This window comes from Penicillium soppii, assembly GCF_028829465.1.
Source record: "Penicillium soppii strain IBT 18220 chromosome Unknown utg000006l, whole genome shotgun sequence".
NCBI lineage: Eukaryota > Fungi > Ascomycota > Eurotiomycetes > Eurotiales > Aspergillaceae > Penicillium > Penicillium soppii.
The window spans coordinates 4,163,347-4,185,840 of record NW_026643236.1 but is presented as its reverse complement, the minus strand read 5'-3'; the positions used below and the strand labels follow the sequence as shown (position 1 = coordinate 4,185,840).

At 47.6% G+C, this 22,494-nt stretch overlaps 10 protein-coding genes across 10 annotated transcripts; 5 read left to right on the top strand and 5 right to left on the bottom strand.

Annotated features, from left to right (window-relative positions):
- Positions 1 to 391: 391 nt before the first annotated feature.
- N7529_008968 (uncharacterized protein) lies at positions 392 to 1,893 on the top strand (the record flags this gene model as incomplete). The annotated part of the gene is made up of 2 exons (XM_057244495.1): positions 392 to 1,477; positions 1,531 to 1,893. 2 exons carry the CDS (start codon positions 392 to 394, stop codon positions 1,891 to 1,893), a joined length of 1,449 nt encoding a protein of 482 aa, XP_057096033.1.
- An 806-nt stretch (positions 1,894 to 2,699) lies between these two features.
- Positions 2,700 to 4,202, bottom strand: atfA (bZIP transcription factor atfA; the record flags this gene model as incomplete). Its single annotated transcript, XM_057244494.1, has 3 exons — positions 2,700 to 3,003; positions 3,061 to 4,108; positions 4,169 to 4,202. 3 exons carry the CDS (start codon positions 4,200 to 4,202, stop codon positions 2,700 to 2,702), a joined length of 1,386 nt encoding a protein of 461 aa, XP_057096032.1.
- A 3,637-nt stretch (positions 4,203 to 7,839) lies between these two features.
- Positions 7,840 to 8,391, bottom strand: N7529_008966 (hydroxyisourate hydrolase; the record flags this gene model as incomplete). Its single annotated transcript, XM_057244493.1, has 1 exon — positions 7,840 to 8,391. The coding sequence occupies one exon, from the start codon at positions 8,389 to 8,391 to the stop codon at positions 7,840 to 7,842; it is 552 nt and encodes a 183-aa protein (XP_057096031.1).
- A 543-nt stretch (positions 8,392 to 8,934) lies between these two features.
- Positions 8,935 to 10,019, top strand: N7529_008965 (ArsA family ATPase; the record flags this gene model as incomplete). Its single annotated transcript, XM_057244492.1, has 2 exons — positions 8,935 to 9,324; positions 9,387 to 10,019. The coding sequence occupies 2 exons, from the start codon at positions 8,935 to 8,937 to the stop codon at positions 10,017 to 10,019; spliced, it is 1,023 nt and encodes a 340-aa protein (XP_057096030.1).
- Positions 10,020 to 11,342: 1,323 nt separating this feature from the next.
- N7529_008964 (uncharacterized protein) lies at positions 11,343 to 11,861 on the top strand (the record flags this gene model as incomplete). Its single annotated transcript, XM_057244491.1, has 3 exons — positions 11,343 to 11,459; positions 11,524 to 11,565; positions 11,619 to 11,861. The coding sequence occupies 3 exons, from the start codon at positions 11,343 to 11,345 to the stop codon at positions 11,859 to 11,861; spliced, it is 402 nt and encodes a 133-aa protein (XP_057096029.1).
- An 823-nt stretch (positions 11,862 to 12,684) lies between these two features.
- On the bottom strand, positions 12,685 to 13,005 carry N7529_008963 (arsenate-mycothiol transferase ArsC; the record flags this gene model as incomplete). The annotated part of the gene is made up of 1 exon (XM_057244490.1): positions 12,685 to 13,005. One exon carries the CDS (start codon positions 13,003 to 13,005, stop codon positions 12,685 to 12,687), a length of 321 nt encoding a protein of 106 aa, XP_057096028.1.
- Positions 13,006 to 14,051: 1,046 nt separating this feature from the next.
- Positions 14,052 to 14,894, top strand: N7529_008962 (Arsenate resistance ArsH; the record flags this gene model as incomplete). The annotated part of the gene is made up of 2 exons (XM_057244489.1): positions 14,052 to 14,462; positions 14,517 to 14,894. The coding sequence occupies 2 exons, from the start codon at positions 14,052 to 14,054 to the stop codon at positions 14,892 to 14,894; spliced, it is 789 nt and encodes a 262-aa protein (XP_057096027.1).
- A 648-nt stretch (positions 14,895 to 15,542) lies between these two features.
- Positions 15,543 to 17,016, bottom strand: N7529_008961 (eukaryotic translation initiation factor 3 subunit E; the record flags this gene model as incomplete). The annotated part of the gene is made up of 3 exons (XM_057244488.1): positions 15,543 to 15,561; positions 15,620 to 15,814; positions 15,872 to 17,016. The coding sequence occupies 3 exons, from the start codon at positions 17,014 to 17,016 to the stop codon at positions 15,543 to 15,545; spliced, it is 1,359 nt and encodes a 452-aa protein (XP_057096026.1).
- Positions 17,017 to 17,316: 300 nt separating this feature from the next.
- N7529_008960 (mitochondrial 54S ribosomal protein mL49) lies at positions 17,317 to 18,088 on the top strand (the record flags this gene model as incomplete). The annotated part of the gene is made up of 2 exons (XM_057244487.1): positions 17,317 to 17,428; positions 17,616 to 18,088. The coding sequence occupies 2 exons, from the start codon at positions 17,317 to 17,319 to the stop codon at positions 18,086 to 18,088; spliced, it is 585 nt and encodes a 194-aa protein (XP_057096025.1).
- Positions 18,089 to 19,165: 1,077 nt separating this feature from the next.
- On the bottom strand, positions 19,166 to 22,075 carry N7529_008959 (putative ARID/BRIGHT domain protein (SWI1); the record flags this gene model as incomplete). Its single annotated transcript, XM_057244486.1, has 1 exon — positions 19,166 to 22,075. One exon carries the CDS (start codon positions 22,073 to 22,075, stop codon positions 19,166 to 19,168), a length of 2,910 nt encoding a protein of 969 aa, XP_057096024.1.
- Positions 22,076 to 22,494: the final 419 nt, after the last annotated feature.

Below are 22,494 nucleotides of genomic sequence, written 5' to 3'. Positions count from 1 at the left end.
AAATTAGGCCACAGATCCAATTTGACAGTCCAAAGCAGATATAGAAATCTCACACCGAACTCCACCACAATTTTAAAAGACCGGTTGAGCATGGACTTCATAGGCCCAATCATTGGCCATATCTCACGATCTTGATTCTTTCGGTCACTATTTCAATGACCGTCAGGCCGAAGTGCATCAAGAAAGCCTTGATTTTGACCATATGGAGCATGACCCGCTATGGTGACGTTCGCGAGTCAATGAACTTTAAGATTAGTTTGGAGCCCCATTGTAATAGCCGTCTTTTTTATTTTATCATTTTCTTCCTTTGTCTCTCTGCCTCTGTTCCATTTTTGGTTTCTCTTGCAGCCTTGTCCACTTTGATACGGCGAATGGGCGTCGATCTCCCATGATGCGCACCAGCTCTGCGACCGCATCATCATTTTTCAGAGTCTTAGTCAATGCAAAGTTGAAATTATTTGCTGTTTTCTTGACGATTACAACTATTCTCCTTCTTACCCTATATTCGGAAAGCTTGTCTGAAAAGATCTCGCCTGACGCAAAAGACGTATTAGTGGACGAGAAAGACTACTGGACATGGGAAACGAAAACCCAGTTTCGGAAATCAGCTCCTGGCGATGATCATAATGTACCGAGCAATGAGACAGCATGCGACACATTCCCTTCGGACGTGCTATCGCGCATCCAAATCATTTTGAAAACCAGCGCAACCGAGAACCCCAAACGAGTCGATACGCATATGGCCTCTGTAACTCGCTGCATTTCCAACTTGCTGGTCGTCTCCGACAAAGAGACACAGCTCCACGGTCACCATGTATACGATATTTTGGCCGATTTGCCTCCCTCTGCTCGGGAGAAAATTCCCGAATTTGAAGGATACGATGCATTACAACGTGGAGAAACCAACATCGACGGCACAGCGGGCTGGAGGCTTGATCGGTTCAAGTTCTTGCCCATGGTAGAACGAGCCAAAAAAGTGAATCCCAGTGCCGAGTGGTATGTCTTCCTTGAGACAGATACATACTTTGTGTGGGACAATTTGTTCCGCATGCTTGAACAGTTCGATCCATCGTTCCCTCTATATATGGGCTCACCCGCGCCGGGTCGCAATATCGGGGAAGGAAAAGTGAACTGGTTCGCCTATGGTGGGTCTGGGTTTGTGCTCTCCAGGGCAGCAGTCGATACACTGGTCGCGCAGGAGACTGGTAAATATGGGCAGTTTACTGGGCAATCGCTCAGCGAGCAATACATGCAGGTCGTCACCGATGACTGCTGTGGTGACTCTGTGCTTGGATTTGCGCTTTATGAAAAAGGGATCACATTGTCTGGAATGTGGCCGATGTTCAATGCGCACCCGCTGGACTCAATTCCCTTCGGAAATGACGACCATTGGTGCCAGCCTGCGATCAGCATGCACAAGTCACAATTGAGTGATATGTTTGGGCTCACACAATGGGAAAACAATCGGGACAGGACGGTATGACTTCTCCTTGCCAGGCATGGTACAATCGCGCTAATTGATATTCGTAGAAACCGCTACTATACGCAGACCTGGTTGATTACCATCACCTAGGAACCTTGCCGGAGCGCAAAGGATGGGATAATGGTGCCTGGGGCGGTGTCATTGAACAACCGCAAACTCTGCCGCAACATCAGTCACTGGAAGCCTGTCGTCAGGCCTGTCAAGATAAAGATTGGTGTATGGCTTACACTTACGACACGGCTGGAGCCTGTGTGTTTGTTCGAACCATACGGCTTGGTGCTCCTAGCAAGCCAGATCTTGTCGACCAGTTCACAGCTGGATGGGATAACTCCAAAATCCAACGGTGGCGGGCGAATCACACGTGTGAAACACCGACTTGGGTGAAACCAAGTCTCACACGAATCTTCTAGGCGGTTCAAACTAAAACTATACGTAATTGAGTTTTGAAGAATCATATATCCAAATAATGTAATGAGAGATACAATCGTATGTATGGAAAACACAGCGATAGCCTTGATTATAGTGCCTCTACTTCTGTGAACCCTCCAAGATCCCCTAGTATGGCATGTTTTCATGGACTGCAATTAAAAACGATTTGAGCTATTGTATACGAATGATAATGATATCTACGCTATCTGGATAAAACACTTCCAGAGCGACTGTCGATTCATTTCTCAAACATTTGGTTCGAGGAAATAGTCAAAACAGAAAAAAAACCAACAAAGCCATCCGTACGCCAGGAATCATGTAGCTCGACACAAGCAACCCTAAGCGGGGAAACAAAAATGCACCTGTGTGCCCTCAAGTATTAGACAAGCGAAAGGTAAAAAGATCCTCTGAGCCATCAAGAGGATAATTAGAAAAAGAACAATGGGTAAAAAATACAACAGCGAAACGTCATCAGAAAACAAAAGCAATCAATCTCGAAGCAGCCATATAAAAAATATAAAAAAAGAATCTCATACGCCGGATTGACACGCCCTCAAAAAGGGTCATTCCAGACCGCCGAGTTAGCCCGTCCAGTTTTTTGAGTCGTGAGGATCATAACACCTGCCCATGCCAAAAGTTCCGGCAGAGGCTTGCCGGAGAAAACAAAGTGTGAAAATAAACTCCCAGGAAGAGAGCCACCGCCGAGTCTAAGCGATAACTTATATTTCCCGCGCGCGGTGAAGCAAAATAAATATCTCAAGATGAGAAACAGAGTCAGAATCCTTGCTTAGCGACGCATACCCTGGGCAGGGATGCCACCGGGCTGCATGCCCATGTTGGGGGGCATGTTGTAACCGTGATGTTCGTATCCGGTTCCCATACCATTCATCATAAGGGGACCGAGACCTTGAGCCTGGGAGACCGGGCAATCTTTGTGTGCTAGCAGAAGAGTCTTGAGGTTGACGATTTCCTCGCGGAGCTGAGTCACTGTGGCAGTAAGGGCATCATTTTCTGTGGTGAAAAGCTCGACCTTGGCCTGGAGGTTGGCGAGCCACTGCTTCTTCCGTTGACGACACTTCAGAGCCGCAACACTATAGTCCAATTATTAGCGTCTCAAACCTTACAAATGATCAAGGCGTTTATCATACCGATTGCGCTCCAGGAAGTTGCGCCGCTTCTCCTCATCCGTCATTTTCTTGGTGTCCATGGAGAACTTCTTATCGTCTTCATCATCCATATCATCGTCATCCATATCAGATGGCATATCCACGCTCATTTTGCTCCGTTTGTTGGGGCCCTTCATGTGGTCTTCAGCCTTGCGGCGGTTGTTTGCAACAGGTGCCTTGGGCGCATTCCTCTTGCCCTTGCCCTTGGCAGGTTTGGCAGGTTCCGCATCGGATACATCTTCTGCGCTGGTACCGTTGGTGTTCTGGGACACACGGCGATTAGTCGCAGCTCGGGTGTCGTTTTGCATGGAGGATTGGTTCATTGCTGAATTATTCCCCTGGCCACCCTTTGCCAGCATGAATAGTCCGTTTGCTGCATCAGCCGCATCATGTTGAGTAAAATCGGCAGGCCGAGGAGGTTTAGCGTCCATGTTAGCTGCAACACCTTGATCCTGCTCGTTGGGGTTTGATGTGGGAGCATTCGCGTTGTTCTTCTTTGCTGCGAGGGCGGTGCGATGGAAATCAATGGTTGAAGGAGTTGCGCCACCGTTCTGAAGTTGTTGCAATATAGCCTGGGAGTTAGGACTAGGGGCCGGGAACATCGAGCCACCACCCCCGGGGGTTAGCCCAGTACGGAGGGAAGACTCGTTCGGTGTAGGGAAACCGCGACCAATACTGTCAAAGTAGTCATTAGAGCCGGTGGGCCCTGGAAGCATAGCCGGACTAAGAGGTCCCGAGCGAAGTGAGTTGGACCAATTGTACCCGTTGCCAGTGTTACTTCCAGGCAACGCCGGGGAGGTGAGTGCAGCCACAGAGGGCAACAGTGATTTTCCCGGTGTATCGTTTGGCTGGTTTCCACCACTAAACGACTGTTCAAACGGGTTCGGCTCCAGCGAGAAGGGATTGTGCATAGAAGTGAAATAGTCTGGGGTATCAGACGCAGTAGGCGCACCCGGTCGCGGAGGTGGCGCCAACGAGGTCTGAGTTTCTATGTTGGATTTCTGGTCCTTTGAAGACGCGGCCTGCGAGTCTAGCAGGAGGTTAAGTTAGCTATGACGCGCCAAGAATTAATGCGATCGCAAATAGGTACCACTGCGGTTCTGAGATCGAGTCGGGTACTTCATGGTGTGTCAGGGTATTGTGGTGGGGAGGGAAAAAAATCAATGACGCCAGTCGGTGAAGTCATCGCGACGGCAAAGGGCTGATTTAAGGATCGGGGACAGTGGCGTATTACCAACCCCAAAAAGGGTCTGAAGTATAATGCAGGTAAAGGGGGAAATACGACAACAATATTCATAGTATAAATCACCAATGTGAGATATAATTTGAAGCAAAAGTACTTCAGAAAAATTGCGCGTAAACGAAAAGAGTGACACAAACCTTCTTTTTCCTTCTTCGAGTCCATAGGAGAAGACATATTTTGGAGAGTCGACACGGAGGCGACTGCAGCAGACATTGCCTTAGTGACTTTGATATTGTATAATGATATATGCGCAAAGCCTAACAAGCCTTGGAGTTGAGAGAGAGAAAGAGAGAGAGTGACGTAGGGGGAAGAGGGATTATGATGAAATTTAGGGATTTTGGGATTTTTACTTTACGTAGGGTAATAAATACTGTATCAGTATACTGTAATTTTTAAAAAAAATTATGTATTTATGTCCAAGATTGCATGAACAAAAACCTGGTAACAGAGATATGAAAATATTTGTATGTAACTTCAGGTTCCATCTCACTAAACGTTCGGCCTTCATTTCCCAAGATTACCTAGTTAGATTGTAGTCGGAATATTTCTGGTTTACATTCGTCAACCCAGTAGTTCCGAAAAAAAAAAATCTAACTGTGCTCGTGCTATCTCTCAACTGTTATATGTTGTATACCATACACCTGGCCTCGACACAACAAAGTGGAGACTCGGTTGAACAATTGAACCAATATAAGCCGATATACCCTTCCAAGAGCGGAACTAACCTTGGAACCCGCTTCAACATCACTCCAGAAAGAAAAGATTTCACGATGCAAAAAAATAGATCCTTCCAATCAAATATTGCTGACCATAACAAGTTGTAACAACTAGATGCTTGCAACCTCGAACCCCTTTGAGGGTCACAAAAAAAAATTACCCATTATGTCACGGTGACGACAAGAATTTCACCCGCTGTGGGTCTTTAATACAACAAAACCAATCACAATACAGGGGTCCAAAAATGCCAAGGCATAAGATTTCACGAAACCGAAGAATGCAGTGAAAGATGACGCAATCAATACACGTGAATATGTATCTTGCTACTATTACTACTACTACTACTACTACTACTACTACTAATCTGATATCTATCATCAGGCAAATAGAGAAAATTACCAGAAAACTTGAGAAAATGTAATTTAATAGGGACAGAAATTCTGATGTACTTTTGGCCATTTTGCTGATATTTTATCGAAAGTACGGAGCGAAAAGATAAATGAAAAAAGTTCGTACGACCTATTACCAACTTCGAAATTATTAATCAATCCTAGTATTATAGATGCCCCTAGGGCCAGTACGCGTCCTGTAACTATGCATTTACAAATTATATAATCCAGATCGCGTCCGGCACTTCGCAATTGTAAAATTACAGGCACGATGTTGTGATAACTTGCATCCACTAGAGTGACGATCACATGATCCCTCTGATCGGGACTGAATGTCAAGGATATTGGACGAATATGAAGTTTAGATGTTCTAAGTTTAGCCTGATAGCTAGTAAACAGAATTGAATTCATTAGGTGGTAACTGCATATGCACACGTACCACGTAACTATATACTACTTAGCTACAACTCCACCCATCGTAGGCACACAATGTGCTTATTATATACCGACCAGGTAAGTTTTGCTTAGGGCACACACCTACTCGTGGGGCAATGGGGTGCTCCATGAACGTGCACAATAAACAACAAACTGAGATTTGAATGGACGATTACATACTACATATAGCTATACCTAACTGATTGAGGTTGATCAAGTGGTCTGGGCCGAATTAGCCTTATAATCGCCATAACACCATTCGACATGATATTTTGTCGATCATTTTGATATTGTTCCCACATCACTTTGTGGAGAGCTGTTTGAGGTTTTCTCGCGGTCTTGGCCCTGATAAGCTGTGGTTGAATGTAGTAGGTATTTACAGGTATCTTCATAACTACCTACAGTGTGGGACTACCTAGGTAGCATGTAACCTCCTTTAAATTAGAGAACACAGCCACATAATATTCAAGGAATATTCTATATATAGGTTTCAGATACCTTGGTTATTTGATATGCACAAAGAAACCGATCGATTCGATACCTAGGTACAAATCGACAGATGAACAGACTAGTCCTAGATGTTGTAAAGTTACATATGTAATCAAGTTTATTATGTATCCGTATATGAAACATACATAGGTACGTTGTATGCAACATATATATAGTACTATACGAGACGATCCTCACATGAGTTCCGTCAACAAACGAAGACACTCTCAAGTCGACATTTTTTATCCTCGATAAGAGCGTATGTTTCACATCGAGTCAATTCAACTACATATCTTACCCATATAGTTGGGATCTTATACATCCGGAAGAGCACCCGAGCCACATCAACATGTTACCGAGCCAACGCTATCTTCAAATAGCCCGGTAGTAGTAGCTTACGTAGATGTTTCGGCCTTCAAGATGACGCTGTCGCTGTCGTTGCTATAGAACCACCGGACTCTCGCATCATCGATGTCGTCCAGATTGGCTCAAAACATGGCAATCCCGATATACGGAAAATGGCTACAAAGGAAAGAAGCTTCTTCCATACTGTCGACTCAGCTCGCCAACCAAATGGAAATGAACGAAACCATTGCCCGGAATCAACATCTTCTATTGAACTCGAGCAGATGGTCGTAGAAAGCTGTGCTTAGAAAGAGTTTCAGAGGTTCTACGTCTAATTGAGGCAGGTATATCATCAAGCTGTAGTGACTTACGCTGCATTGGCTTGGTCCCGCTTCGCCAAATCCGATTGCTATAGGAAAAAAAAAAAAGATCACTAACAATAAACATACATCGAAAGGACTTGTCACAGCTACACCACAACCACATTCCCTATCTATCTACTTCGACTGAATTAATCCAAAATGCAAAAAAATGGGGTGAGCCGGGATCGAACCGGCGACTTTACGAATAAATGACTGTGTGCTTCAGTCGTACGCTCTCCCAACTGAACTATCGCCCCATTAGATGTGAAGAACACCAGAAAAAGTGTTTATAAAGCTATTCTGTATTTACAACGACAGGTCAGGGTAAATCTTGAGGGATAGCCCACAAAATTGCTCACAATGTACAGATGTATGTATATTATCTTTCACCTTGCACTTGGTTCATCCTTAGATTATTCTGCTAGCTACCACCAGTAGGTAGGTAATATACCGACTTGTACCTAGGTAGGGTCATTGTAGGTATGCGCCGCAGTCTCCTATCTCTTGATTACTTCATAAGCTATTCCCGTCTGGGAGAATATGTATGCACAGATGTACTTTTTCTCACTCCACATACATGTATGTAAAGTCCCTGAAGAAAGGACAAATATCGATGTTTAAGATGTACCATAATTTCACGTTTAGAAAGCACAAATGCGATATAGGCGGAGGGCGTGGATTGAGGATTGACATATGGAGTATAGTTCCCTTATCAACGATGTGGGGGGGAATTGTCATGTTTACAACTACCAGATCATCTTGCGTGTAAATATATAACCCTTTATGAACCCCGGTAAGTGGAGTAGTTCCAAGGACCCAGCAGAACGGGCACATGGTAGTGGCGCCATCCCTCCTCACCCTCACGCCCACGACCCTTAACAGTGAACTTGACCTCGACCTCTGGCCAGAAGCTCTCAACACCCTGGGCCTCGTACCAGGGGCCAACGTCAAAGCGCACAGACCAGTTCGTCTTGGTATCTGCTGTATCAAGCCCAGCCAAGATAGCAGGAACAGACTCCTCAGTGGTTCCAATGGGTGTCCAGTTGGCTACACGGCCATCGGCGTTGGTGGTTGCACGGAATGTGGCTCCGTTGGCAGACGCGGGGCCGGAAAGGAGGGTCAAGGTCACTGGCAGATTTGCGGCCGGTGTACCTGAAAGTGTGTTGAGGCAATGACAAGTGATGGGGTCACGGGCAGCCATGGTTGGTTGTTGGTTGGTTCTTTCTGAGTCTTTGGAATTTTTGGAGTGCAGGGTGGGGGAGATTTGTTGCTGATAGAGGGCGAGGCGGTCGGTGACGCGGTCAAGTTGAGAATTGTTTCGGGGGGAATCCATTCAGAGAGGAGAGGCGAAGCTTTAAACAGAAGAAAAGTCCATTAAGTTGAGCAGTGTGCTTTACATTTCTACTTAGTGGTAGTCATCGGAGGCTACCGATGGGTGCGGAGAGTGCCATGCAGCTATCAAGGTTCCGGATAATTGCACATTTGTCGACTTGATTTCTTCTTCTTCTTCTTCTCCTTCCTTTTTTTGCCTTCGGGTTTTTCTTCCTTTTGTTTTTCGATTAGTTCAAGATGATAAGTTTCTTGAAATACAACGTTATCGATTCGATTCTGTGAGGTTCAAAACTGGTAGTAGTAAGCATGGTATCATTGCAATCAGACATGACTAGGTGAAGACAAATAGATATTACTCGATAAGCTTGGAATTGATCACAAAACATGCATATAAATAATTGAATTAAAGAAACAACTCCAGGGCGCAAAGAGGGTGTGTTGTGTCAAAAACCAGACCGTCTTCCGGAAAGTTCGATTTGCGGGGCAGGCCAACTTTACAACTCGAACACCACACTTCACCTCTCAACAACCACACACACACACAATGTCTTCCGCTGTGGTGAATGGCGACGATCTCGATATGGATCCTACGCTCCAGTCGGTCCTCGACCAAAAGACACTTCGCTGGATCTTCGTGGGAGGCAAAGGAGGTGTGGGTAAGACCACTACATCATGCTCGTTGGCAATTCAGCTGGCCAAAGTCCGCAAGTCCGTCTTGCTCATTTCCACCGACCCCGCACACAACCTGAGCGACGCTTTTGGCCAGAAGTTCGGAAAGGAGGCCCGCCTAATCGATGGCTACTCCAACCTTAGCGCTATGGAGATCGACCCCAACGGGAGCATCCAGGATCTGTTGGCCACCGGAGACGGTCAGGGCGAAGACCCAATGGCAGGATTAGGCATGGGTAACATGATGCAGGACCTGGCCTTTAGCGTAAGTGCTCATGCTGCCATCACACAGTCTATTACGTGTCATTCTAACTCTGGTGGCGCCAGATTCCCGGTGTTGACGAAGCCATGTCTTTCGCCGAAGTTCTGAAGCAGGTCAAATCGCTATCCTACGAAGTGATCGTATTCGATACCGCACCCACCGGTCACACCCTCCGTTTCCTCCAATTTCCCACTGTGCTAGAGAAGGCGCTCGCAAAGCTCTCCCAGCTGTCCACCCAGTTTGGTCCAATGCTCAACTCGATTCTGGGTGCCCGTGGCGGCCTCCCTGGTGGTCAGAATATGGATGAATTGCTGCAGAAGATGGAGTCGCTGCGTGAGACTATTAGCGAGGTCAACACGCAGTTCAAGAATCCGGACATGACCACCTTTGTGTGTGTTTGCATTGCGGAGTTCCTGTCGCTCTACGAGACAGAACGTATGATTCAGGAATTGACCAGCTACAAAATTGATACCCACTCGATTGTTGTCAACCAGCTGCTGTTCCCCAAGGAAGGAAGTGACTGTGACCAGTGCACTGCCCGGAGAAGGATGCAGAAGAAGTACCTCGAGCAGATCGAGGAACTCTATGATGATTTCAATGTGGTCCGCATGCCTATGCTCGTTGAAGAAGTGCGCGGCAAGGAGAAGTTGGAGAAATTCAGTGAGATGTTGGTGCACCCATATGTGCCTCCTCAGTAGAGGAATGTCGATGCAAGATATGCAAGATACACTTTTGTCGCTTATGTCGGACGAATTATGAAAAGACTAAAGAATAATGCATGAAGCATGATCGGCTTCCAATGGATTTTTAGTGAGATCAAGAGCGTAGAAAATTCATGGATCTATGCAAGACATGCGGAATGGGCGGGCAAGTTGTCACATCCTAATTAACCTGTATGATGAGCCCAGGGGTCCTAGAAAGGGCTCTTCTCTTATGATTGACTTTCGGTCGATCGGAGAAAAATACAACGCACAAAAGCCTTAGACGAATGAGAACCAATACGATTAATGTATGCAGAAACTACTCCGTAGAGAGGGCGAACCAAAGCTCTCTCCATTTGCCATGTGTTTCGGCATGAAATCCAAAACCCATAGATATTCTTGGCAATGTGACTGAACAAAAGAATTGATGTCCAAAAAGCGAGAGCTGCAGATTTTCTCACTGCAGGCTAGTGGCTCAGCGGTTTAAGGCGACAATCCGTGGTGCCACGACATCACCGCAGCAAGAGCCAATTTGGCGCTGCATTTGAGAATCTGCGGTGAAGGAAAAGTTGGTGAGAACACCCATTCGCTTCGCTTTCCCAATGCTATACTTTAGTATGCATCTTTCAGGGATTGCACTCCATTCTTATGCGCTCTTTGGATTGATTTGAGACCAATCCTTTGCCAGCAAGCCTCACTGTTATCTGCTGGGTGCTCGATAGCAAGGGGTGGAGATTGGGCAGAGCAGCCAGTTTAGTCAAAAGTTATAAATTGACATACCGGAAAAAAAAGGGTTGGGCATCGTTGTCTGACACAGTGCGGCGGGTCGTTCTTTTCTTGTCATCAGTCGCCCGAACGTTCCGACATGAACTATCCTCTCACTAGGACACAGATCTGAGCCAATTCTAGTGATAACGCCGTTATATGATTTTACCTCCTCTCATCTCCCGTGGAGGCGAACTTGGGAGTTGCTGGGTTTGTGGACAAGCGGTTTCATTGCCCACAACCAGTGGCCTTGTGGATGGTGCACCTGCTCTGAACAGAGGGTACGCGGTCCCCTTTCCCGTTGATTGTCCTGTAATATCATATTCTCCGAGGGATCGGACTGGCCCTTAGTGCACCTCCGCTTAAGAATTGTCTTTTTGATAGGCACAGAAAGGGTGTCGACGAATCTATTTATACCCATGACCTGTCCGCCAGAAAGATTGTCAGAAGTCCTATAGCAAAAGCTCGGATAAGGACCTTTTGTCAGTGTCGACTGGCGTCAAACCTAACCTTTCATTCGCCTTGCCCCCCTCGCTTCACCACTGAGTTCTGACAATGTCTCCCGTCCAACAATATTGGCTTCCAGGCTATGGGCTGTCCCGACACATTGTCTTGGGACACATCCAGTATTTCCTTGGGCCATCTGCATCAGTCAGACCTTATAGTTACCAAGTATGTCATACCGCTGCTTTCTTATCCCCCTTGCCCTAGAAGACCCATCTAACATGTGTTACAGGGACGCGAAGGTTACCTCATCGTCGGCATGCCTCTCACGCGGGTTCGTGGTCCCAATAATATTGAGCTATGGATCAAATTCAAGACGTATAAAAGCCGGATCTTGCTGACTCTTCCAACAAGGAGCAAATCGATGATCTGGCCGCAATGTCCCGAGAGTACGAAAAGCAAGAAGCTACTCGAATGACCCAAAACAACAGTAACAGCTCGGCATCCAGCCCCAACAGCGAGAACTCGGCACATCAGTCCCTAGATGAGCCCTATATCAACGAAATCATTCCAGTGAATGTGTCCGGACCACGTAGGCGTGCAGAGCCAGACTCGCGTGGTGGTCGTTGAGACCGACTTTCCTTACTTCCCGTTGGACTTACGGTTTCATTCTCAGCCCCTGGAAAGACCTAAGGTTCCGTTGGCCAACTAGTAATCTCACCAGCTGTATCACTGTTTGGTGCTGCTCTGCCCTCGGATGTCTTTGCTTGCTCTCCCTAATTCCGAGAGGCCACAACCCGGATATTGGAACCAGGATTTCGTTGAACGCATCGTCCCAGTGACCCTTACGAAATGATCAGTGGAGGAATTGAGCCCATTCCGGGAATTGGAACTGTTGTTGTCGGCAGTTGTCGTGCAGTTTTGTGAATGGATAGCTATCATTGCAGAAACTATAATGGGATAACAATCTTGAACTTCTGAAAAGGTAGTATATGGAAGCCTTGCATGTCATTTGGAGCACATCAAGGAGCCAGGTTACATGCCACTGTCTCCTGACATAGTCATTTAGTTTTTATCCGGATGGTGGAGAAGCAAGGAAGTTGGGCTTGAATCTACTTTAATTTAGGTTCGTGAAGTCCTGAGAAATAGGCCTCTTTGCTACTTCGATTTTTTCATAGCCATATTGGCGGTTTAGTCTAATACACAGACGGTATTGGCTTTGGAATGTGATGTTTCATTGTGAAGTGCTATGGTAGAGATTCACCGTTTCCATGTCACAGGGTTTTCTCCAACTCTCTCGGGTTCACTTTGTCGTGTTCTTTGTTAATGATTACCGACTTAGCATTGTTGATTCCTCGACTAAAAATACCATGGACTCGACAACATCTCACCCATGAGATGCTCCACGTTGTCGCGGATCCGGTTCCGAATAATGCGTGCTTCATCCAGGGTCTTACCAGCAGGGTTGGGGATCCCCCCGGTCGCAACGGTGCACTCCGGCGAAGAAAGGGCAGGCATCAGGACATTTGAAAGTTATAAGAACGTCGCTGCTTCGAATAACATCGGTGGTAAGAGGCTTGGGCACGTCGCCAGTGAGATAGACTCCATCTTCAATCATAACCTCGACGACAATAGGGTCGATGAATTCAGCTGGAGCTGGCCCGGCCGACGAGGCTCTGATGTAGTCGCGAGAGAGAAGTTTGACGTAACCAGCTGCAATTTGGGAGCAGCCTGATTTGTCGTGGCAGACAAACAAGATTCTGGGTATTCTCATGGTGTTGATTGGACGATTGTGAAGAGAGATGTTGGAAGGGAGTGATGTAACTGGGATGGCAGTGTCTGGTGGCTGCTGTGACGCCACGTATAAGAGAATTTCTGGTATCGGTGCATGATCGCGTGTAGATACACATGTACTCGTGGAATGAATTTATGGCCTCAGGTGATCTGACTACAGGCTACGATTTTCAAAGTTATTGGGACCTTTGCTCATCATGTCTTTATGCTTGGAACGCTCTTTCATGGATAGTCATATATGAAGGAATCTATTGCTTAGCTGGTCCAAATGAACAAATTAAATGTAAAGATTAATTTTCTCTGTGTATATCCTGTGACTGGGTCGATGGCAACTAGCGATAGTTACTACTGGAACGAAAATAAGGTCAGCTCTCGAGCAGGCCTGGTCTTCATTATTTTCATAGCCAAGGCCCTAAAAGTGGATATCGCAGATCAAGTTGTAACAGTCTATAAGCAGGCTCGATCCTCTACCTAGGTACGCTAGTATATACACAGAGCGCTAATTGAAGCCTTTGTTCAGGATTGCTTTGTTCTGACTACAAGCAGTATACCCCTAGGGTGTCTCCAGCTCACTCTCCACAATCCATCAAGAAGCTCGTTCCCTGGGCAAACAAGATGAGAGAAGCTTGATATTTCTTTTGGGGTTTAACCTTTTTTTATTTAAAAAAAAGCAAGTATTTCATTTTATGGTCTTGACTCTGTCTAGTATTATTGCCCCCAATTCCCAAGTATCTCGTCCTTTTATACATATGTAGATGTAGACAGTTCAATGTACTTAGGATATTGGATGTCCACTTTTTAGTCTTCGCCTACTCGGCTCAATCTAGCCAATCAGCATTCACCAGTGACATACTTCTCTTATACAAAATGTCTCTCGACATACTTATCACCACTTGCGTTCATTTTGTCTTCTAAATGCAATCTCTGAAACGAGCAAGGCCAAAGTTAAGGTCAAAGCTTCCCCGGATTCCTCCACTGGGTCAACGTTTGCCAATGCATTCTATTGCTAAGCCAATGACTACAAACATGCATGCTCCCTACCAATTGGAACTGGCCCTAAGTGAAGACGATCCGGACATCCGCCAGAAATATCGGCCATTCATCCTCAAAGACAACAATGCTGATGACTGGATCAACAGTCTGGAATTGGAAACTGTGTCGGACATGGCCCAGCAGAATCTCAAGACCACAGGCAAGAGACTCAAAGTTTTGGTGCTCTACGGCAGTCTTCGAAGAAGGTCCTACTCCCGGCTAGTGGCACTGGAAGCATCACGCATCTTATTTCGACTTGGCTGCGACGCCCGTGTCTTTGATCCCAGAGGTCTTCCGGTAAAGAACGACAGCGATACCGAACATCCTAAAGTACAAGAGCTCCGCGAGCTTAGTATATGGAGTGACGGCCAGGTATGGGTTTCTCCCGAACAGCATGGAAACTTGGTTAGTACCTTTTATACCCTAGTGAGCGCCAATTGAAGACTAAGCTATTTATAGACGGCTGTTTTCAAAAACCAAATTGACTGGATCCCCTTGAGTACTGGTAGTGTTCGTCCTACCCAGGGCCGCACACTTGTTGTTGCGCAAGTATGTGGTGGATCACAATCCTTCAATGCAGTAAACTCCCTGCGTCTCCTCGGTCGTTGGATGCGAATGTTCGTTATTCCAAACCAATCTTCGATTCCCCAAGCATACACCCATTTCCCTAATGAGGGTCAGCCAGGGGATCAACGGCTATTGCCGAGTGGCAATCGAGATCGGTTGGTGGATTGCATGGAGGAATTTGTCAAATATACTATTCTCATGCGGTCTCACGTTGGGCTTTTCGCTGATCGTTTCAGCGAACGCCAGCAGAGGCTCAATGCGACAAAGTAGCTTAATACATTGTGAAACTTGTAACAAAATTGTTCAAATAATTGCAATGTTCTCATGATCTGGCATCAATCATTTGATCATTTGATCCTTAGAAGAGATCATCGAGTGCTAAGAGAACCTACCATGGGACCATAAAGCCTATGAACAGAATTATTGTCAAAAAAGATATCATCTTTCACTCATCTCTATAGACCATTCGTAACAGCATAGATCAATCAGACCCCAAAAATCGAGGAGTCTACTACATTCATATCTCCATCTCTCTTCTTTTTCCCCCTCCAACAAAAAAATGAACAGGGGGCGCCATGTCTTGTGGCTGCCTTTTAGGGCCACCTCCCCCCGACCCTCGGGCCAGATATGGCCAATACATAAAGGAGTCAGACAATATATCTGACATAGGGACAAGTGATAATATAGGGAGGGAGAGAGCGTGCATAAGAACTGCAAGATGACTAAAGAGATAAAGAAATAGGTAAGGTGGACCACCAAAAAAACGCCAGCCGGATGCCACTCTGCATGGTGTCCCATCCCTCAAACAACCGTGTTGTGACCTACACGGGGAGATCACTAAAAATGGGTAGGCAGAAACAAGTTGAAAATCACATAACAGAGAAAAGATCAGTTTTCGACATCAGGTCATGCGGATGTTTATTTTGCGACAGCCGAGCTAGAAGAAGTTGTTAGCAGGTGAAAGATATAAATGGTTCGTTACTGGGTGTGCATACCTCAAGACTTGTGTGCGGAAGAAGGCACCCTTGGTCTTCTCAATGACTTGCTGATAAACAGACTGGGGAGGGTGGTTCATGATAACAGTGCCCTCCTTGTAGTCGATCTTGGCATCGACGCGGGTGTCGCGGATCAGGTTGACAATCCACTTCTCACCTTCATCCTGGCTTAGACCGAGGCGAGTAGACAGGTCGCTAAATAGAGTATTAGCCTGCTGGTTCGGTCACTTTTTCCGTCCAAATTCAACTTACTTGATGTCAATACGCTGGTGGATCTTGCAGTAGCTCTCGGAAATGAGATGACGGGCAGCATCGACGAAAGCATCAGCAGCCGACACAAGGAAGAAATCGCTGCGGAGCACATCCTCTGCCTCGCCAAGCTTCTTCTGTGCCTCCTCGAAATCGAACTCGACGTAAAGGGCCTTGACGAAATCGGTGATGGGGTCTGTGTACTCGTAGTCCTCCTGGCGCACAACGCGGATCAGATCCTTCAATTGCTTCTGGTAGACACCGGAGTGCTTGTGGGGGCGGCTGCGGTTGGTGATGACGGCGGCGGCGAGGTATCGCAAAACCCAAGGGCAGCTGGTTTGGATAGTGTTGATGTAGGCGGGGGAGAAGAAAAGGTCGGTCAGGACGTCGCGGGCGGGGTCGTGGTTGAAGAAGGGGAACAGCGACCAGTGAATAAGCCAAGAGCGGTTGGTGAGCTGAGCCATGGGATTGTTGAACAGGCGGGTCTCAATCGAGTCCTTGACCTTCTGAACCTCCTCCATCGCACCCTCCCAGTTGGTGGTCAGAATCTCTGAGGCGAGCTTACCCCATGTAGCAGAGGCGACCTTATCGTTGTCGGTGGACAGAACGCGGAACTGGTAAAGCAACTCGGCGGCATTTCCGTAGCTACCGCAGCTGTACTGGAACCGTCCGTAGTCATGAAGGCTGTTGACCATGTCGTTGGTCACACCGTGCTGCTCCTCGAGGAACCGCAAGTTAGCGGCCTTGTCGCTCCGCAGGTTACCCACAACCTCCTCATCCTGCAACAACTCGGTAATCTTCTCGCTCTGATCCTGGTAGTGCTGTAGCTTGGACAGAACCTCCTCGCGCTTCTTCACAAACTCGTCGGGAATGGTATCGGAGTTGTTGATCTCCTGCCACAAGTTGGCGACGTAGTCGGTCATGTTGGTGTGCTTCAGGAGCTCGTACTTGGCCCGGGTGATTTCTTTGTCCTCCTCATCGCCGGTAGCGCTGAATTCGAGCAGGGGGAAGACCAGGTGACGGTCGAGGTACGGGATGAGTCGGGGGAGCAGATCATGCTGGGAGGCGATATCCTCGGCGGCCTTAGGCGGGTGAGTAGCAGCGCCGCTGAGCAAAGTCTCAGCGGTAGGCGGGGCGTTGTCTGCCATGATGGGTCTATAAAGATGGCAGAAAAGGGAGAAAGTCAAGAGGGGATAACAAAGGGCCAACCGCGATCAATGGAGAATTTGCAGATTGTGCGGGCGTCAGTGGCCCTAAACCCTTTTTGGAAGTGGGTGTTAAGAAGCGGTGGCAGAAAATCTGAGCAGAGCGCAGAGCATCAGATGTTGGTCCGCGATTCCCAGTCTCTGCCAATATCCCTCAATCTTCAATACCTGGGGTTTTCTCTCACGGTCCTTTAGAAGACTCAAATGGCTTCTCTTCTACACTCGGGATCGGCCTCGTCAGCCATGCGAAAGCAGGTTGTTACTCTTCGCGTCAGCCCTGGACAGTCCGTGGCTTCCGTCCAGACATGTAGCTCATTTTCCACATTATGTCCTCAGGCAAGGTTGCAAGTTTCACGTAAGTGTCTTTGGATTTCAATACTTCTTGATGTTTTTATATCATACAAAGCATACATCAGGTTTCCCAAGCCTGTTTCATATCTTGCGATCAACATACAAGAGAGAAAAACATGAATGCAGATCGTGTTGGACTCAATTTGGGCTTCATTTTGCAAGTAGAGCGCGTGGCTAAATTTTTACTTCAGATCGTCCTCAATTTTCTCTACCAACCCTCCCTACTCGCCAAAGCCGCACTTTCCTCACCCATCTCCGTCATCAAGCCCAAGCCCTGAAAACACCCCCTACACCCGCCACATCAGCGAAGACGCCCAGCCCTGATCTGCAGCTTACGAATCTTCCTTATTTCGTCCGTCGTACTGCCTCCAACACGCTCCCTGTCTACACCGATGTCAAGGCCGGCGGCACTAAGAAGCTCACCAAGATTCAAAAGACGGAAGGTGATCTGGACGCACTCCGCAATGACCTGGCTCTTGCGCTGGGTGTTGCTGATGGAAACAAACCTAATCCCGAAGTGACTCTCAACCGACTCACTGGTCACATCATTGTCAAGGTATGTCTCGCAACCGCTGTGGTTTTGTACAGCAGCAAATACTCATATATCGTACAGGGCTGGCGCAAACCCGAGATTGTGAAATTCCTACAGGAGCGGAGATTTTAAGTCATCCTTTCTCTAATACCTATCTCTTCTACATTTTCGCGAACAAGACCTTATAAGGCTCTACTCGTGACCAAGGCTAAACAGCAAAAAATTATGAGCGTACCCTTATCAGAGGCGTATGTTGTAGCATACTTATCCAAGAGAACGAGAACCCAAGTGCGTCGAAAGCAAGGGAAACAAAGGAAGAAATGAATATTGAAGGTGGCTCCTGATATGAATGGGTAATCTCCATTTTCTTGGATTTGTTTCCTCCCCTTGGGCATATCTCAATCTCGTTACAGGTTGTTTTCTTTCTTCTATTTCTTTACCTGTTGGTGTTTGTGTTTTGTCTGCTCGGTCGTGTCTTCTGGCGTGCACCTTTGTCTTTTGCTTTTTTCTCCTTCATGTTCTTCTCTCCATCTGTAACATTCCTACCCTGTATATTTTCGACGACTGGATGGGTGCTAGCTCTTGCCTTTTCTATTGCATGACTTCATAAAACGATGCCATATCACTAGAAATACACTGCTTCACCTGAATGATCTGGGTCTGAACCCAATGGCAACGCGGCAGTATTATCTGGTTTTCAATTGCACGTTGAACTGTCTCGTACACCACAAGTAGGCACCTTGACGTAGGTATTTTCATTCAATGTACTCCAGAAATTCTTTCCTATGGAGATCTGTGTCTATTTGATGGCATGGACCTAATCGATGGTTTTATGGGAGATGTCATTGAGATTACAATCTCATATGAACGCTTACAAATTCATCCCCCTAGGGGAAGGAGTACGCAGTAGAAATAGCCAATTGGGGTTATCATGCAGGATCACTCGATTTCCATCGAGGGTATTTTGAGATTGTACACTAAACAAGCAGAACGCTATCTCACAAGTGAAGAAGAAACTAGAACCCCGTTGCCTACCAGCGCCCAGAAAGAAGAACAAGGAGACAAGACCATTGGCATGAGTACAAATGACATGAGAGAATTTCAAGATTGTCGTATATGCTGGACAAAAAAAAGAACTAAGGCTGCTCAGAGAGGTGTAGCCGGTTAATCTGTTCCTGGAGCACATTGGATATTCATTTCGGGACCATTCTACTCCGCCAATCGAGCATAGCTGAGCAGCTGGCGAACGACACCTCCGTCGATGTTAGGGAGGAGCAATGCACCCAGCAAGCTCTCTTTTCTGGGAAGGATTCCTGACGGGATGTTGAGGGGAGAGGTATTGTCGACTTGCTTTGACTTTTCTGCGAGCCGACGGAGGATTCCTAAACCACGATTGACGATCGAACTGAAGGCATAAGCATCTGCCTCGGCTTGATTTCTTTGGCGCATGTTGATTTGTGGGATTCGTTCTGTGCAAAGAGCGCAAGAAAGTCGTAAGAGGTGGACGGCAAACCCATCGACTGACTCAAGCCATATCTTGGCAAGAGGTCCATCAGCGAACGTGGTGAGGACATCTGCTGACAGAAGGCCTTGCATCAAGAATACCTTGCGCGCATCCACGACTGCCATGGGCTTTTTGTCGGGTACACACGAGATTGCAAGACCAAAGGCGCGGGTCAACAGTTCTGGCTGAGGAGGTGCAGACCCATCGCCAGAGAAGATGGCTTTGAAGTAAGTTCGATTCGGGTCGTCTCTCGCCAACATCTTCGCGAGACCATCGACGGCGGCTGGGGTGTATCGATCAACGGCGGAGTTGAACGCAGTAAACATCACTTTGCCCGAAGTCGAGATGGGCTCAGGTTCAGGCGAGAATGCAAGCAGGAAAGTCAAGAAATACAATGCTTCCTCTTTGCCAGGAATCTGGACTACATGTGCCAGGTTGCTCAGCAATATCACCGCATCCTTCATGAAGTCCAATGTGTTGTGGCTTGTGCGCAGGAAGTTCTTTCGAGTCCCCATGTAGCGGAACACGGTAGCGAACAATTGAGCAACAGGAGGAATGCCGAGAGGGGGGAAATTTGTCTCGCTGAATGAGAAGTTTCGCAGAATAGTGGTGATGCAGATGAGTCGATCCACGGTCCGGTCTAGTTCATACTCGAGGGTTCCAAATTTGGCAATCTCTCTGAGGGATGTATTTTCAACCTGGCAGTCCCGTGTGACCTGGTCATACGAACGCAAAGCCATTGTATCTGTCTCATCAACGGTGTGCTCCGCTAGCATCTCGGCCTGGTCTTCAGCGCAGTCGATCAAGCTCTCTACCAGATCATCACAATTCTCCAAAGATATTTGAACGGAGGGCTCCCCGGAGAGGGTAGTGAGCGTGTCGAGAGCAACCCGAATTTCTGCTGTCATGCCAGACTTGAGAGCCATCGTCAGCGCATGGATATCCACCACGCCTAATTCCGCAAATGTCGGTACGTCTGGCTTTAGCCTTGAGATATCCTCGCCAATTTGGTACATCTCATCAACAGAGATGGGTCCATGCAAACGGCTTCCTTTAGAGACCATGGGCTTGAAGGTTTCCTCAATAGGTCGCTTCACAAACTGCTCTATTTTTGGTTCTGGTTGTTGCGGCTGGCCCGGGCCTGGAGTAGCCTCCTTGCCAGGTTGTGAGGGAGAGGGAACAGGGAACTGTCCAGTCGCAGGTTCTGTGGGTGGAACTGGTGTTTGCGAAGGTCGCGAAAGACTTTGCCGATGTCCGGCCTGAGCTGGTCTGCTTTGGATTCGTGCATGCGTGGGTGTGGCAAAGCCATTCACTGGGTTCCCCGGGGTATTATTGTGGACTGGTGTGTTATTCTGAGGGGATTGGGCTAATGGCTGCGGTTGCTCAAAGCCTGTATTAGGTTTCACCGCAGGTGAATTGAATTGACTAGGCTGCCGTGGCATGCCTCCTTGTTGCTGCATCTGCTCCGCTGACTTTTGCTGAGAGCTGATGAAAGCTTGTTCGTAAGGACCCAGGTTCCTTGCGTGGTGGGCTTGAAACTCTTGGGCGGCCATCGGATATTGCATCTGGGGGAACTGCAGCTGATGCGCGACTGCTGGCCACATGTTTGTTGCCGTTATCTTTTTCGATCCTCCCATCTTCATCACCGTGCCATAGAGCTGAACAAGGTTGATTGGGCGGCCACTGACAGTAGGATTGGGGTCCAAGGGGAGGTTTTGGCTCATCATGAATTTCTGCAATGATCGCAGGAAACCTTCTGGGTTGTTAGGTTTTGGCATGTTTGATTGCATGTTTGGCTGCATTTGTCGGAGTTGTCCCATGTGCTGTTGCTGGGAATTGGCCATCGGGTTTATACCACCTGGAACTTGCCGCCCCATAGGAGGGTTGGGATTCATCCGCGTCTGCTGCTGCTGTTGCATGGCATGCAAGCGCTGCTGCTGATTCGCTAGCGCTTGTTGATAACCCGGAGGTATTTGCGGCATGCCACCAAACTGCGCTTGCATCGAAGACTGAGCAGCAGCTGAGGTCATTCCAGGTCCTTGCGACATACCACCAAACTGCTGTGCCTGCATAAAGTTGGGATTTTGAGGTGTATTTACACGGCTGCCATGGTCTGATTGTGATGGTGACATGTGAGGGCCAGGGTGTGGGCCAGCGGGCGAGAAGGGGCTCGGGGAAGCCGTTCCCATACGAACGCTTTGCTGATCGAAATCTTGCATAATAGGCGACTGTGTGACATTGGGAGACGCTTGCTGGAGATGCTGGTAAGGGGTGGGGTGTTGTTGAAATTGTGCATTGCCATTGGCCGATCCCTGATATCCAGGATATTGAGGGGTCTGAGAACGTGACCCCGTCACGCCGCCTGGGGCTGGCCTTGGTGACATAGGCATACCATCTTCCGGTCGTGTCCGCTTGGATGGAATCACTTGGTTCGGGTTGTGGAAACCCGGGGATGCGTTGCGCGGCACGCCATTGAACATGCGTTGGAATTGAGATGGATCCTGAGGAGTTGGGGAACCGTGGAGAAAAGCCGTGGATGGATCTATTGTGGATGGATGGAAAGCGCCATTATCCTGGCCAGGCATATTTGAGGCGTCGGCAAGCCAGGCATTCATGTCGAGCGGTTATACCAACCCATCTACCTAAAATGAGGAGTCAGCATATGCATATTGGTTCACGCGCCATCTTGAGAAGTCGCGCAATGATACAACATCAGACTATATATATAGAGATACCATAATGTCTGGTACGATGATGCAATGATGGGACGCGTCGTGTTGAGATGTTTGGGGGAATCGCGCGCAACCTCGGTCGCGACACGAAACAAAGGAAGGAACGACTCATTGAAATAAATTGAAAGATTATTGTGGGAAGGGAAGGAATTAAGGTACATACCGATAAGGCTGGATTGACTTAAATTCCGCTTTGCGAACGGATGACTGAGGCCGGGTCCCGGAACTGGCAGTTGGGTGAAGGGACAGAGGTTGGCCGAAGTGGGTCACGTGGTGCGGGCCTAAGGCGACAAACCACGAAG